At 39.6% G+C, this 16,113-nt stretch overlaps 1 protein-coding gene across 1 annotated transcript in view; it reads right to left on the bottom strand.

Annotated features, from left to right (window-relative positions):
• The window catches only part of LCOR (ligand dependent nuclear receptor corepressor), a 57,738-nt gene that overhangs the window by 16,844 nt on the left and 24,781 nt on the right, over positions 1-16,113 (bottom strand). Inside the window, exons 2-3 of the mRNA XM_083866120.1 lie at positions 10,477-10,542; positions 9,979-10,058 (exon numbers count right to left, since the gene is read on the bottom strand). Coding sequence (XP_083722246.1) covers positions 9,979-10,058; positions 10,477-10,542 — 146 coding nt within the window. The remainder of the gene's footprint in view (positions 1-9,978; positions 10,059-10,476; positions 10,543-16,113) is intronic.

Genomic DNA, 16,113 nt, shown 5'->3' on the forward strand with positions numbered 1-16,113 from the left:
AGCCCAGGGGCTTATAAGGTTGTTCTTGAAACGAGCCCTGTTGTCAGACTCAGTTCTTCCAGGGATGCCGTGTCTCCACAGGACTTGCTTTTCCAGGCCCAAGATGGTATTCCGGGCAGTGGCATGAGGCACAGGGTAGGTCTCCAGACAGCTAGTGGTTGCTCCTACCACAGTCAGTACATAGCCCTTGCCTTGATGGGTTTGGGGAAGGGTGATGAAGTCAATTTACCGTGCTTCCCCATACCTATACTTCGACCACTGTCCACCATACCACAGAGGCTTCATCCGCTTGGCCCGCTTGACTGCGGCACACGTCTCGCAGTCATGGATGACCTGTGAGATACTGTCCATGTTTAAGTCCAGCCCACGGTCACAGGCCCATTGGTATGTCCCATCTCCTCCCTGATGACTGGAGGCATGGAGGGCCTAATAAGCTAGAAGTAATTCTCCTCTGTGCTACCAGCCCAGATACTTAGTATCTCCACCTGAGATACTTTAATCTTGGCAGCTCAATCCACCAGCTTGTTGTTACTTCATTAGCCTGACTTTTGAGTACACATACATTGACAGAATGGACCTTCACAGTCAGCTTCTCTACCCAGGCAGCAATGTCTTGCCAGATCTCAGCAGCCCAGATGGCTTTCCCTCTGGGCTGCCATTTGGCCTTTCTCCACTGATCCAGCCATCCCCAAAGAGCATTAGCTACCATCCACAAGTCAGTGCAGAGATAGAGTCTTGGCCACTTCTCTCATTCAGCGATACTCAAAGCCATCTGGGCAGCTTTAACCTCTGCAAGTTGACTTGATCTGCCTTGTCCTGAAGTAGCCTCTGCAGCTTTCTCAGAGCACCTTAGAGCAGCTTTCCATTTCCAGTTTGTTCCTACAATTCAAGGAACCATTGGTGGAGAGGGCATTATCGCTTTTCTTTCTCTGCTAGTTGGTTATGTGGTGGGGCCTCCTGAGCACATGTCACCTGCCCCTCTTCTTCTTCAAAAGATAGTCCAAAATTCTCACCTTCAGGCCAGTTTGTTATGATTTACAGAATCCCAGGGTGATTAGGATTTCCTATCTAGGCTCACTCTGTGATCAGTGCAATCCAGTTGCTCCACATGGCATCAGTGGCATGATGTGTACAAGGAAACTTCCCTTTGAACACCCAGCTGAGCACTGGTAGTCAGGGTAACAGAAGCAGCTGTGCTTCAGTGCCAATCACTTCTGAGGTGGCTTGAACCCCTTTGTAGGCTGCAAGAATCTCTTTCTCAGCTGGGGTATAGCTGGCCTCAGATCCTTTATATCCCCGACTCCAGAACCCCAGCGGTCATCCCTGGGTCTCCCCAGGTCTCTGCCAGAGGCTCCAGGAAGGACCATTCTCCCTAGCCACGGTGCAGAGCACTTTTTTTACATCTTGCCCTGCTCTCACTGGCCAAAGGGCAACTGCATGGGCAAACTCTGTTTAATTTGTTTGAAGATTGCTGTTCAGGGCCCCACCAACAGTAATTTTTCTTTTGTGTCATGAGATTGAGGGGGTTTACAATTGTACTGTACTCTGGGATATACATTCTCCAAAAGTCCACAGCACCTAGGAAGGCCTGTGTTTCTTTCTTGTTGGTTGGTGGAGACATAGCTGTTATTTTGTTAATCACTTCTGTTGAAATCTGGCAATGTCCATCTTACCGCTTTACTCCTAGAAGCTGAATTTCTTGAGCAGGTCCCTTAACCTTACTTGTTTAATGGCAAGCTTTCAAGAGAATCTGGATAATCTTCTCTCCTTTCTCAAAGACTTCCCCAGCTGTGTCACCCCATATGACGACGTCATCGATGTACTACAGATCTTCTGGAGCCTTACCCTTTTTCAGTGCAGACTGGATCACTCCATGGCAGACAGTGGAACTCTACTTCTACCCCTGGGGCTGTCAATTCCAAGTATATTCCACGTCCCTCCAGGTGAAGGCAAACTGAGGCTTACATTCTGCTACCAAAGGAACAAAGAAAAATCACTGGCAATGTCAATGGCATGCCACTTTGCTGCCTTGGACTCTAGCTCGTACTGGAACTCCAGCATGTCTGGCACAGAAGCACTCAGTGGTGGCATGATTCAATTCAGGTCACAGTAATCCACCATCAGACTCCATTCTCCACTGGACTTACACACTAGCCCTATAGGGCTATTAATGGGTGAATGAGTCTTGCTGACCACCCCTTGGAACTGGTGGGCTTTCCAGTTCATGAATCATCTTATGGACAGGAATCAGAGTCTTGGTCAGTGCAGGATTGCCGACGGCGCACTGTTGTTGTGGCGATTGGTACCTGTTGTTCTTCCACTCTTTGCAGTCCCACAACAGAGGCATTGTCTGAGAGACCAGACAGGGTACTCAGTTATCTGATTTCCTCTGTCTCTAGAGCAGCTACCTAAAAGCCCAGCAACATCCATCTGGGTCTTGAGAGAGTCTATGCCAAGGATGCACGGGGCCTCTGGAGCAGTCATGACAGGGTGTTTCTGCCACTCCTTCCCAGCCAAGCTCACTTCAGCATCCAAGACCGTCAGCCACTGAGATCTCCCTGTCACCTCAGAAATGGAAATGGATTCCACTCCCATATACCTTGATGACATCAGGGTACATTGTGTGCAGATGTCAGCCAAAGCCATAAACATCTGTGGGTGAGACATGCCAGGCCATCAGATCCACAGAGTCCAATAGATCCGATTGTCCCTTTCCTACCTGACTAGAGGTAGGGTTCCTCTAATCCCGGTCATGGTACACATTGCTCTCTTCCTGTAAATATAACCTTGAGGACTGTTCAAGAGGGTCAGTCATATTATCATTCCTTTACCACCTGGAGTCTTGTCTACAAGAGACTGGAGCGTTGACCCTAGATGAGCTTCTTGCAGTCATCGTTCCTCTTTTCAGTTCATCTACCCGGTGGCTAAGGAAGAGGTGGGTTTTCCATCCCACTTCTTCATGTCTTCTCCATCCTCCTTGTCCTAGGGCGACTTTATGATGCCCATGTTCCCAACTGTCTGTTCTGTTTATGTTGGATATTGTGTTCTGTACCTTTCAGACTGGTTCTGAGAGCAATACAGGAAGAAGGAAAAGCACCGAGTTTGTTTTGAGAAACTGCTCTCACTCCTATGCATTCTTCTCCTGGAGTGCGATTATCCGAAGCATGGACCAACAGTGGGACAGATCTCCTGTGCTTTTATTTTAGCTAGCTGAGGCAGAGAAACTCTCAGGACTGTTTTTTTTCTTTTTCTTGGGACTGTTTAAACCTGCTCTGGACTGAAACACCCAGAAGAGTACTGGGAGCTCACACCTGTGGCTCACCGGGACCCAGAACAGCATTTTCCAGCAGCACTGGAGGGACTGGGACTGATAAGAGACAACCAAGCTACACCCACAGCAGGAACTTTCTCAATTTGCCATCTCACTTCAATGAGAGGTTTTGCTGTTTCATACTGTTCTTTTTTTGTGCTTGTGGGCACTTTGTTAAATAGTTTTTTTCCGCTTTTCACTAAGGAGTTTTTTTCCTGGACCAATTGAGGGAGGGGCCATTTGGGTTTACTTCTCCAGAGGAACACCATTTGGAGGTTTCCTCCCACAGTTGCCCTAAACCAGGACACTACTGAAGGAAAAAACAGAGGTTACTTCATGGAATGTATCCACTCTCCTTGGATGGGGGACACCTGGTCCTAATGGCAGAGACTCTTCTTGGTTCTGGCAAGATGAGGTAAATTCCTTTCTTAAGCTCCTTTCTCAGTTTCTGGTGGCCCTCTTCAATTTTCTCTTGCAAGCTCCAGATGTGCTCAGCCAGCTTTATTTCCAGAGACAAGACGTGGGTGCATAACAGGGCAGTGACAGCATCCTTGTAAATTCTTAGTTTGTTGACCAATGCACTCTCCTTGTCCTCTCCTTCCTTCCATTGCAGTGTTGCTAAGTAGTGGGAGTATATTTCTGGTCCAAGCCATGCGAATTTCAACCACATTTGATGTGCACTGGAGACCATCTGGGCTCTTAGGGAATTTCTCACCTTCCAAAAAAATGATCTCCAGCACAATCAATTCCCTTAGGCATCAGATACCTTGTTCCATTGTACTCCGTATTCCTTGTTGCACATGGATGTCCTCTTTACAAAGGTATCTATCCCTTATACATGCCAGTAGCCACCACCAGAGGCTGAGAGTTTCCTGGGGTTTCCTTGATCCCAGGGAAAAAAAAATTCTAAGTGGCTTATGCTGGTGAACAGCTCAATAAAGGATCTCTTGATCTGCATTCAGGAGAGGACAGGAATAATAGCTAGAAAATGGCAATGCTTAGTTTTTACCCCACAAACTAAGGAGCATCTCCTTACATGTATGGTTTTTATCGGTGTCCATGCTAAGACATCAAAATGTAAAGAAATACAGTTCTGTAAAAGTCAGATTTAACCTCGCACTTAGAAAAAAAGTAAGTCTTCAGGCATCTTCAGTACACCACTAACTGCGTGAGACAAAATATAGTGGAAATAGTTCTGCTTATTGCACTTTTTAATTGGTTTCTTATCCATTGTACCATAATTATTCCAGGAATCTGCAAGTTTTTTCACCCCAGAAGGAAAACTCAAGCTTTCACACTAAGTATTTGACTGTGATTGCTATTCAACTTCCAAAAGTGAGGTGTTTCTGTTTGGTTTGGGAGTGTCTGGTTGGTTGGTTTCTGTTGGGTTGGTTTTGGTTTTTTTTCAGGTTTTTTGATTAGGGTGGGGAGTTGTTGGTTTTTTAGGGTATTTTTTTACATTGACCAACATTTCTTCCCAATTACCATTATTTAGAACCACTAATTTCATGTATACATGAAACTACAGTCCTAAACTACATCAAAGTTTTTAGTAGCAACATACAGGTAGTAGGAAAAAGAAAAATCCAATAATATCTAGATAGCATTTTCACTGGGCATTTTTTTCAGGGTATTTATATTCAGTTACTCTTAGGTATTATTTATAACACAGGATTCTTTCTGTTCTCTTTGTGCTTCTCTTCAGGTGTGAAACACACCCCAGAGCATTCCTGGAATCCACCAGTGAACACACAGAATAACTATATTGAATAATACACCTTCAGAGAAAGATACCTGGAGTGGTTTGCACATGCTCCCTGAGGGCTAAGGCTCTTTTTGTATTTTAAGATAAACAGCATAATGATGTAATTAAGTCAAAGAGCCTTAGAAACACAGAGCCCAGGTTTTAAAAACGCAAGGTCAATGTGTGACCTTGTGAGACCACCTAATCCTAGGCAGCCCGGCCTCGTCAGCACTAGTGCGGGATGCTCACTGAGAGCCTCCTTGTAGGAAATGTTGATACAGCAATTCCAAATGCTAAACTGCTGACATGAAGAGAACTGTATGATGCAGGCTGCTGTTGTGTAGATGTGCAAACAGCAGATTCATGTTTAAGCCACCACACACACAGATGGAATGGGAAGATTCCATAAGCTAGAACAGGATGAGATAATTCCTATCCATCTTCATGGAAAAAGAGGAGGGAGGCTGCACACAGACCACCCATGGCTGACTGGTCAACCCATAGACCTTAGGGATAAAATCCAGCCTACCATCCTACCTCAAGGCAAAATCAGGAACATTGAGTAAGAAAAGAATGTTTCAACATCCCTATGTTATCTTCTCCAATGCTTTTTATTCCTTAAGACTGTAGAGTTTTTTTAATTGATAGCCATCACAAAGGAGAACAATTTTCTGTAGACAAGCTTTAAGGGCACCAGAGACTCTTCTTTCCTTCTACCTGCAAGAAAGTATCGTTCTTGTTGTTTTCATTTCAATGTTACTCAGCGTGTTTACATGTCTCAAAATGCTACGGTCATGTGAGGCTTCACCAGCATTTAGGTTTTCCTCTCCAGGTATTAATACAAATTCTTCTCTTGAAACAGTCCCCAAAGTCATTTACTACTGTTACAATCCTATCACTTTTAAGACATCTTGTGACTTGTGATTTGACAAAACAGTTCTGTCTGTCCCATTTTTCAAATGTATCAAGATAATTTTCAATTCTGAGCATATTCTTTAAAGCATCTACAACTGCTCCCAGCTTAGTATTAATAAAAATTCAGACGGTTTAATCAGTTTTAAGACATCACTCACTTACTGAACATATATATTTTTACAGTAATACTACTGATGTCATATTTATCAAATTCAAAACAAACAACTTGACTGATCCAATACTGACAGTCTAAACACTCAAGTTTTTTAAGTGATGAAATCCATTCAGAATGTTTTAGAGCATGTTCCAGCATACTTAGGGATCTCTGTAAACAGTTTAAACACATCCTAAAGCCATCAAAAATTATAAGAGTTCTGCAACTTCAACTCATTTTCAGATATTTCCTTTGCCATCTTCAATTACTCTATAAGTTAATGCTTTAGATGAGTGATAACTTCGCTTCAGAATTATTCAGACATTTATCACAGTTTATGTCTAATTGCTTATGATCGTCCATAGTCAAAGACCACCAGATTTGCATAAAATAATTACAAGCTTTTAAAAATACCCAAATCATATTACAGTAATTTTGAATTTTAAAATAATTTGTTCAAACGCTGTACCCTGCCACACTTCTTCACAAATGAAAGAATTGTGAGAGGTCCTTTCACTGAAGCCCAGGTATTTTAGAGAACTTTGCAGACCAGAATCAATCTTCTGGCATCAACAGCCCACGAATCCATAATATGCTAAAAGTCATTTTCTCTCTTGCTATTTTTGTAGCTTAAATATATCTATAAAATAGTTAATGTGCTTAGGAGTATTATCCTTCTTGCTCTGCTCTCACCAACTAATGAGATTAGTTGTGTGTCCATGTGTGTGTGTTTCTTTTTTCTTTTAATACACATGAATGCTTTATGTCACTATAGACAATAGTGTTTTCCACATAAATATACTCAACTGAATACTCTTTAAGGATTCATTTTCCAGTATCTCCTTTCTTCTGGCTCTTCTTAAACTAATCTTGAGCTCCAACTATCAGCAAATGACACCAGAGACTACCCCATTTGATACAAACATTGTGCGTGGAGCCAAAGATCCCTTCTGTAATGATAGCTCAGTCAGATTATTTAACAAACCACACAGAAAAAATTAGCAATCATAATTAAAGAGAGAAAAGGTTAGTACACCTCAAGTTAGATCCATCTGAATTGATGGGTCTTCGCTGTACCACAACCTTTTAGAAGGAAAAGTGATAAGAACCACAAACAACAAAGAATAACCACAATTGGAGATTATCCAAATGTGAATTTGTCAGATTTGGTCCCACAGAACCCAATCTTTCTCTTGCCACATGTAGGCAGCCAAGTTGCTAACTGGGGTTGTTTTTTTCTTTCAAAGTACCTGTCCATTTCTGCACACAGGCACCAATGTTAATAACTTGGCAGCAGCACCTTAGGTAACCGGTTATTCTCCTATCACACCATACAGAAACAACAGTGTATTCCGCATTCTGTGATGAAAAGAAAAAATCCAGTTCCCAAAAGTTCTACATTACTGCACATAACCCTTTGATTTGGGAAAAAAAATACATCTGGGAAGATGCTGGCTCTCCCTACTTGGCACTTTATTACCTCTTTCAAATGAAGACACTTAAATCCATTTCTCCATCAAAACCGCTCTTGTATTTTGACTGCCAAAAAATGCAGGTATTTCCTCTGTATTTGCAATTAGAACTACTGCTGCAAATAAATTAATCTTTTTAGAATACGTCAGCAGATGGCTTTCCATCCTTTGAAGTCATGTAATTGAACCTGACTGCCTGTGAAAGCAGTAACAACTATCACTGAAAGAGTGGGAGAGCTAATGTAGATTTTTACCCTTTAAGCAGCTCTGCCAAAAAACTAATACTGGCCTTCAATTCTCAACCTACAGACCAGAACTCATTTTTACTTATGCACAACTACTGGTCTCCTAAGTTACAGGTAATTCTTATGGGCAAATTAAATCCAGAAAAAAACCCCTGAAAATATTTATCGGTTTTCAACTTGTTACACTAGGTACCTACATATCACTTACAGGTGAAAATCAAGTACATTGATTAATAATTCAACTAATACAAAAGGAGGTATTGGTAATTAGGTACTCAAAAAAACCAAAAAAACAGGCCAGCCACAGTCACACACTATAATAATACATGGCTTGTGGCTACTCTGCTCCCAGCTGCAGCATCAATTACACACCTTTTCATTCTGTAACTCAGCACAAGCACCAACCCAAACCATCTCACCCTGCCCAGTTCTTTTCCAAACAAGCTGAGAGGATGCACATGAACATCTTGCAACTCCCTAAAGAGTTAAAGATCAGTCCAGATGTTTAATGGAAGAGATGTCAAATAAACTAGTACCATTCCTAATTTAGTTGAATAAATTAGCTGAAGACTGTCCATTATTTAACTAAATACCAAATTAAATCACAAACTTTTTTCTAACAATTTGGTCTCTGATATTATAATTCCAATTAAGATGTCAAATTCACACTATTTGAAGGCTCTTGTGAAAGAATCATATTTAACTGTGTATTGCAAGCTAATGACATCAGTGCCAGCAGGGCAGCAATCTGCTGCACCCACAGGGGAAAGGAAGCGCTCCCATCCTACCATTTCTCAGATGACACACAAAAATCCCTAGACCTGAAAGGAGGCATATTATTCCCTCAAAACAAAATGAACGAAAAAATAGAAATCAAAAAGCCAAAATACCCCAAACCAACAGAATTGACAGAGAGGCTGGAGTGCAGTAAGACTGCCTTTTTGAATACCTACCCATACACTGCCACCTTGGACCACACTACGACCAGTCTCTCACTCACCACAAAATTAATTTCTGAATCAATTCAATGGCTAAACTAGAGCTGTGCTTAACACTGGATCTTTGTTTTTTTATGAGATGAGGTAATAAAAAACACAGAACTCCTTACACAAGAAGCATACACACATTACCTGCTGTCAGTCTCAATGAAATAACCATGACTTATATCCGTTCTAACATTCCTAAACCTCCTCCTATGCCTTAAAAAAACCCTGTAATACAAAAACACGCATGAACTGGCAGCATGGCAAGTATCAGTGTCAACAAGGTACTTCCTTTATGGACAAGCCATGCAGCTACATGTTAGCTGCTCCAGAGGAAAGAGTGCTTTTGTTTTGTTCCTAAGTTGATAGAGATCCATTCTGGTACTGTTTTACATTGTGCAGAAGAAGCAGTAGTTACAAATTCCAGTGAAGTTTTGCCAAGACAGATGATCCTTCCTATGTTATAAAACAATCACAGTTTCAACATGTGGGCTGAACAACAATTGGTATAGCACCATAGCTTTTGTTTTATATACAACTACCATTAAGAAAATACAACTACTCCTTAAGAAAATAAACTGCAAGTTTATTGTGTTGGCAAACCTGACTTGTCCATGTTTAGGTTCTGACTTAATTATGAACACACATGGTAAAAAATCTACCATGCACAAGAGCACTTTAATAAAAGGATATGGCCCACAGGGAAGGAGAATCCAAGATACAGAACAAGATTCTAGATTGTTAAAATGGACTACATTTCCATACTGAAGACAAGCCCATCATCTGACTGTAGTAAATATGCACAAGCCACACTCTGGTTCCCTTGGGGAGGGTGGTCATGATTTCCAACAAGATCTCTTACAAAGAACTCAAGAAAACCCCAAACAAATAAAGAACACCAAACAGAAAGAGGTAATGCACAGGGAAAATAAAAATAAACCCACCACCTGCATTACATACTACAAAGAAAAGGTTGCAGAGAAAGAGGCAAGTCTGTTCATTAACTTGCATATTTTAATTCAGAAAACCTTTTTCCAAAGGAGGGGAAAGGGGTAGGAGGTTGCAGATTTTCCATATTCAGTTAACTAGGAGCAGCAAACTCCCTCCTTTTGTCCCTCCCCTACAACTACTAGCTTCACACATCTGCATTGTTACCTTCACTTTTTCTCTTCTCAGGCAGCAGAAAAGACAATTTTCATCAAAAGACCAATCAGAAACACCTTCAGGCTCACAGTCTGTAAATCAGAAGAATAGCAAATTACTTCATATTCATAAACCATGACACAACTGGAGCCAAAAGAGAAATGCTGAATTAAATACCTGTTTCACAACATTCTTGCCTGCATTCTGAGGATTCAGGCTTCATTTCGGCCATTTTTCTAAATCCCCAGATTACCACACTATATACATTTTATCTATGCACAATAAATCTGTTTTTCTGAGCACTGCAAAATACACTCCCAGCTACATAAAGATGAACGCACACTCATTAGTAATTTTAGCCAATATGAAACTAACTGTGAGCACTGCCTGGGGGAGGGGGAAAAAAAAAAGCACAAATCACCACGGTAACACACATTTTCTAGAGGCAGTGCTGAGGCTGCTTCTGTCATTAGAAATGCAGAACAAGATACAAACATAGAGATTGAATACCTTTAAACAAACTGAGATCTTTTAATAATCCAGGTCCAAACAGGCCTTCTAGAATACTTTCAAACCCTAAAAGCAAATAAAAGAATTGTTAGCTTTCTAGATTAGTACGTCACTACAATATTCACAATAGCAGTTCTATATTTATCTGTTCCAAGAACAGAGCTCAACATGTTTTCTCCAAGTATTACAAGATACGTGGGTCAATTGTCATGACTGAACTACGGATAAATCATAGCGCAATCTAGAGTCCACTGACTCCTGTACTTTTCTAAATAGCTCAGTTAAAAACAAAGAACACTACAACATTGAAATAAACCATTTTGAAAAGAGCACAGGAAGCTGCAGGTTCTACAACATGACCGAGCAATTTCTACACAAATGAAACTACTCCCATTTAAGCTCCAAACTGAAAGAAGGTACATTTTCCCAATTAAAAAAATACATTCTTCCATCTCAGTGGCATTCAGTTACTTTTCTGAATTTCAGTAAACATTAGAATCAGTGTTTCCTGAAGAGTAGCAGTTTTGAAGGAAGAAAATTAAAAGGAGAGGGATTCAGTGTAGCCATATCACTACAGAATGAAATTTCAATCACAGATCTGCATCCAAGACACACAATTTACTTCAATGCCATGATTTATACCTCACTTAAAATAAATCTAATCAATTTGAGTTTATTCCAGAAGAGGGAAAACGTGCACCAAAATTACTGCCATTATTTGGAAAAGTTAAATCAATATTACGCTGACCCCCTGCTGGCAGTAAAAAATCTACAGAGCTATTACCTACCCAGTACTGTGAGAAGATTAGCAGAGTGAGTATGAAAAATACAAAGATTACTTTAAGGGTGACAGACAAATTCCACCTTATAAAAATGGAACGACCAGAAAAATTCAAGACTATAAGTTACCATATTGCCTGCCCTTCCCTCCCCCATCCAATACTTTTGCTTTGTAGGTTTAAGAACAGTTTGCAAACAGCTAGGGGCTCCTAGCTTCTCCTACTTGTTAGAGTCTTTGAGTGGCAGAAGAAGAAATAAAAAACAAATTAAGAAACAAAAATACGGTCTTAAATTTAGAGGAACTTGCATGGGTGAATCAGGGACAGATAGATAAACTACCCAAAATAACAATGTTTAAGATATCAGTCAAAATCTAAATGATCACATACTATGAAGGAAATCATTTATTACACTTCAAAAGAGCAAAAATTCTAAAATATTTCTGACTTCATCAGATCTAATATCTAGGTTATGTTTTGGAGAGCAGTCTTCAAAAGGAAATGACAAACAGCGTTACACCCCTCTGGGTGTCAGCAAGAGTGTCAGTGCACCAACATCTTCAGCGATCAGGTGCAGGATCCTACAGAATTTGCAGCCTGCAACATGACTTAGATGGCCAAAGCATTGCTGAGATACAACACTAAAAATCTAATCTCAGAAAGGACCAGGAACCCAAAAAAAAAAAAAGTGAAATAACAGTCAAGAGTGAAGAGAAATAGGAAGAAATCAGAAAACAAGGTGGAAGAGGAGAAACTGAGAAACTGGAAATACATCCCATTGAACAGCACCTTGTCAGGCAGAGAAGTAGCACTGCCTCCAAAAAAAGCCAATTCAGGCTTCATGAAGTGGCAGGAACAGTGGGAAAGGGCCGACCAACCTGACCTAGAAGAAAAATAGGAGAATCAGGGTATTGACCCATAGGTTTATAACGCTGAATAGTTTATAACGTTTTTAACATATGGGTAGTGACCCTCAGAATTTGACTCTGAAATGAAACCTTAAGGAAAACAGCTAACCAAGCTTGTTCTTTATCTTTTTGCTTAAAACTTATATATATATGTACAAAAATCAGAATACTTCAGAAATTTTACCCAAACTCATCAATCTTTTAATAGTAACTGCCAGTGACTCATGCCCCATAGTTTGCCATGCATGCAATTGCACACTCAAGTCCCTGCCAAGTTTTACAGCTTGGATATTGTACGATCAGAGTTTGCTAGCCCACTGTTCTGAGTGATGCTAATGCCACTCGGGTTTTATTAATATTAAATATTGGATTTAGCAGTTGCATAGCAACAGCAGAACATCTTATGTGCAATGTTTGACATTAAAAAAGGCAAATAAGGGAAGTATGAATGTATTCAAAAATTATACTAGAGACTGGTAAAACTGCCATAAAGCTGAGCCCTTTTCCCCCCAAATGCAAAGTGCAATGCAGCAAAGGCAGTTTAAGCCCTGTGATGTCGTGTTCAGTCATTCAGGGCTCCAAAAGAGCAACTATGTACAGTTAATCATGCAGAATACATTGAAAACAAAATCTTGAAAAAGGAGCTGCCTACTTTTTATAGTATTTTTTCTCTCCATTGTCACTGCTCTTAGAAGCTTGAAAAGAACATTTCTTTTCCCACCGATTGTCCTTTTCCATTTGGCAGATGATATTTTCCTGCATTTCAAATGGAACAGAAATTAACATGGCTGCCTCTGCTAAATTCCAGTTTCTATATTTTCATCATCTGTATTTCAGAGTCTGACAGTTCACAGCAGCTGAAGAGCAGAGCCAGTGGAAAAGTTGCAGGGATAACAGAATTAGAAGAAAGAAAAAGAAAGAAGAATCCAGTATTTTAGAAATCAGTATTATCTATGTATCAGATTAGATTTTCAATATCAGTTATATTTAGACATCTGATACGCTCTTCATAATCAAAGTTGCCACATCTTTAACTCTTACAAAATGTTACTGGTGACCTTTAAAATGAAAAACATTTTTTGGATGTTAATGTAAAAATTTAGAAAAAAAATTTTTTTTTTTTAAACCAAACTTATAAAGTGTAAAACATACCTCTTTTACTAAAAACTCTCTAGGAAGTGAAGAATTAGAAAAAATATATCCCAGAACAAAGAAAGAAAACCCTTAGTACTGAAGGAAGGGTGGAATAACTTTTTAAATTCAGAGGTTGTTACACACTTCTTCCTATTTCACAACTGTTAGCTCTACAAGTAAAGCATCCCCTAAAACATCCTGATAAAAATCAGAATATGTATGTGCCATTTTTCTCCTAAGAGTAGCAAGGAAAGAAATTAAAACCAAAGGGGGGAGGGGGTGGAAAAGGTTGACTATGCAGTCTTCAGCATGATCAGTTTTCACTAGGTTTGTCTCTGTACCTAAACAGTTTCATTTTCATCTTTTCTTGGCATTTTTACTCATCTGTAACCAAATATTTTGTCAAAAATTTAAACTGTAATTGTAGTTTGATGGCTAATGGTTTAAAACAACAATTTAACACAACAGTTTAAGCTTTGCAAAGAAAATATAATCCCTTAAAACAGAGAGCCCCAGTGATCATTAAGTAGCTACCAGGCTCCTTGAGATAACAGTATTAGAGAAGTCAACCGGCTGATGGTCAATCTCTAGTAATGCAGATTAGCCAAAGACACATTCTCTACTATCAAAAACAGGAATGCAAGATCTTCAGAAAAAGATAGGGATGCATTTCTGGAGTGCCACTGACACAGAGCCTAGCAGTCAAACAATGCTTTCTTCCCCCTAAAGACAGCACAGCTCAAATGTACCTTTGAATAGTCACTGCATAATTCAGCCCTAGATATGCATCTAGTCGAAGCAGTAAAGCTTGACTTTAACTTACCGGTACAAATAATTTTGGGGGTACTTAAAAAAACAGAGACTACAATTGCTGTGAATGTATTACTACATAAATTGTTAATAACTCAAAAAAAAAAAAATCAACATAGCAAGGGCAGAAAATAAAAACCAACATACATAGTTGTCAACTCCTCAGCCCCTATCTGTGCATATCAATTTAATTTGTGAATATCAATTTATAAACTGAACCTAAACAAGCACTACCCAGGCCAGCAGTTAAGTACAGAAGGTCACAGAACCAGAGAACCAGAATATCCAGAGTTGGAAATGATCCACAAGGATCAAACCCAACTGCAATGGATCAGTTGCAATAGAAATTAAGACAAGAGATTCATCAGCATTTATTTATAATAAACAGCCAAATATATAGCAATTTGCACATTAAAAGAGCAGCTTCAAAAAGCTGGAAATTGAGTCAAGTCACTTAAGACATTAGTTGGCTATATATTTTGTTTAAATTTCTTAACTATCTAGAACATATTAGGAACCATCAAAACCATGAGGGAAAAAACCTGACCTGCTAAATGGAGAAAACAATTAAGAAACAAACAAAACCCAAGTGACTAAGAGTAAAAGCACAAAGAGGAAACAACTGTTTGGATGATGGACAGGAAAATTCAGAGCAGAGAAGATAAATCAAAACTCAGAAATGTTGCAGAAGTCAGAGAGGAGATGCACACAGCTTTAAAGTATGCAAAGATAAAATCAAAACTAAGGCACATATAAATTGGATTTTTTAGGTAATATGTATAAGAGTATGGTAGTATACTACAGAACATTCAATAGAATGGCATATAATCATTCAACAAAATCTATCAAGGTGGTGTTACTAACATTTGTAAGTAAATTGTCTTAATATTCGATGGACGTGTTGGTTTTCTTTCTGTGAGTTACTCAAACATTATTTGCAGCAGTGTTTAATTCCAGAAAGTCTTGAAATATTGCGAAATTCCCAATGGGATCAAAAAAAGGAAAAAAAAATTGCTTTGAAATGTCACAATATTAAACAAGTTAGTATTAGGGTCTCAAACTGGTAAAGGTTTTCAAAACCAATGGACAGTTCTCAGGAATTGAGAGCAAAAATGGTGTCAATCAACATGGGCTTACAGAAATTCTTATTAGAGTCTTAAAAAAATAAAATTTTAATTACCAACAGGTTTGATATAATATTTCTAGACTTTTGGGCTAGCATGACACACCTTGACTAAAACCAGAAATTTAAAAAAACCTCAAAATTAAAAAAAACCCTAAGCCAAACCAAACAAAAATCAGTCAAATAAATACAAAACATTAAAAATCAATTAAGTGGCAGCTCTTGAAATATTGGTGGCAATGAGAAACTATTGGCAGCGAGGTCCATCAGGTACTGGCTCTTGGCCCTGTGCCATTTGCCATTTCAGTCCTAGTCAGTGACTTGGAAGAAAGCAGTCACTAAATTTGCTGGAGCTACAAAGACAGGAAAGGCAGCAATTAACAAAAGGCCCAGGTCACAGAGGCTGCTTACCAAAGCAAATGCAATTAAACACTACTTGGAAAGGGGGGTAGGAGAAAGCCACAAATCACATCTAGGAACAGGAAAAACAGCTTCTCAAAGACATACCCAGAGACAGCAGCTGAAACTGGAAGCTGATCAAACTCAGCCAGACAAAAGACATTCTCTTTAATTTTACAAAGGTCCAACTGAAGAGACAAGACATGCACTCTGTGACTGGATCATCACTTTCCCTACTCCAGGGTTCTGGAGGTGTTATTTAGGAAAGCATGGGCTGGTTGCTGAGATCTATTTCCCTCTTCCCCAGCACTTGGATTTATCATGTTAGGAGTCTCATTAACTAGTATGAAGCAACAGCCACCATCATCATATCAGGTTTTTATTGGATTTCTCATGCCTAGATTTTCTGGTCAAGATTGGTTATATTTATCCACAGCTATGGGATTTGAAGGAGGAATTAATTCAGAAAAATCCACCAGTCTGT

This window comes from Zosterops lateralis (assembly GCF_965231275.1).
Source record: "Zosterops lateralis genome assembly, chromosome: 8".
NCBI lineage: Eukaryota > Metazoa > Chordata > Aves > Passeriformes > Zosteropidae > Zosterops > Zosterops lateralis.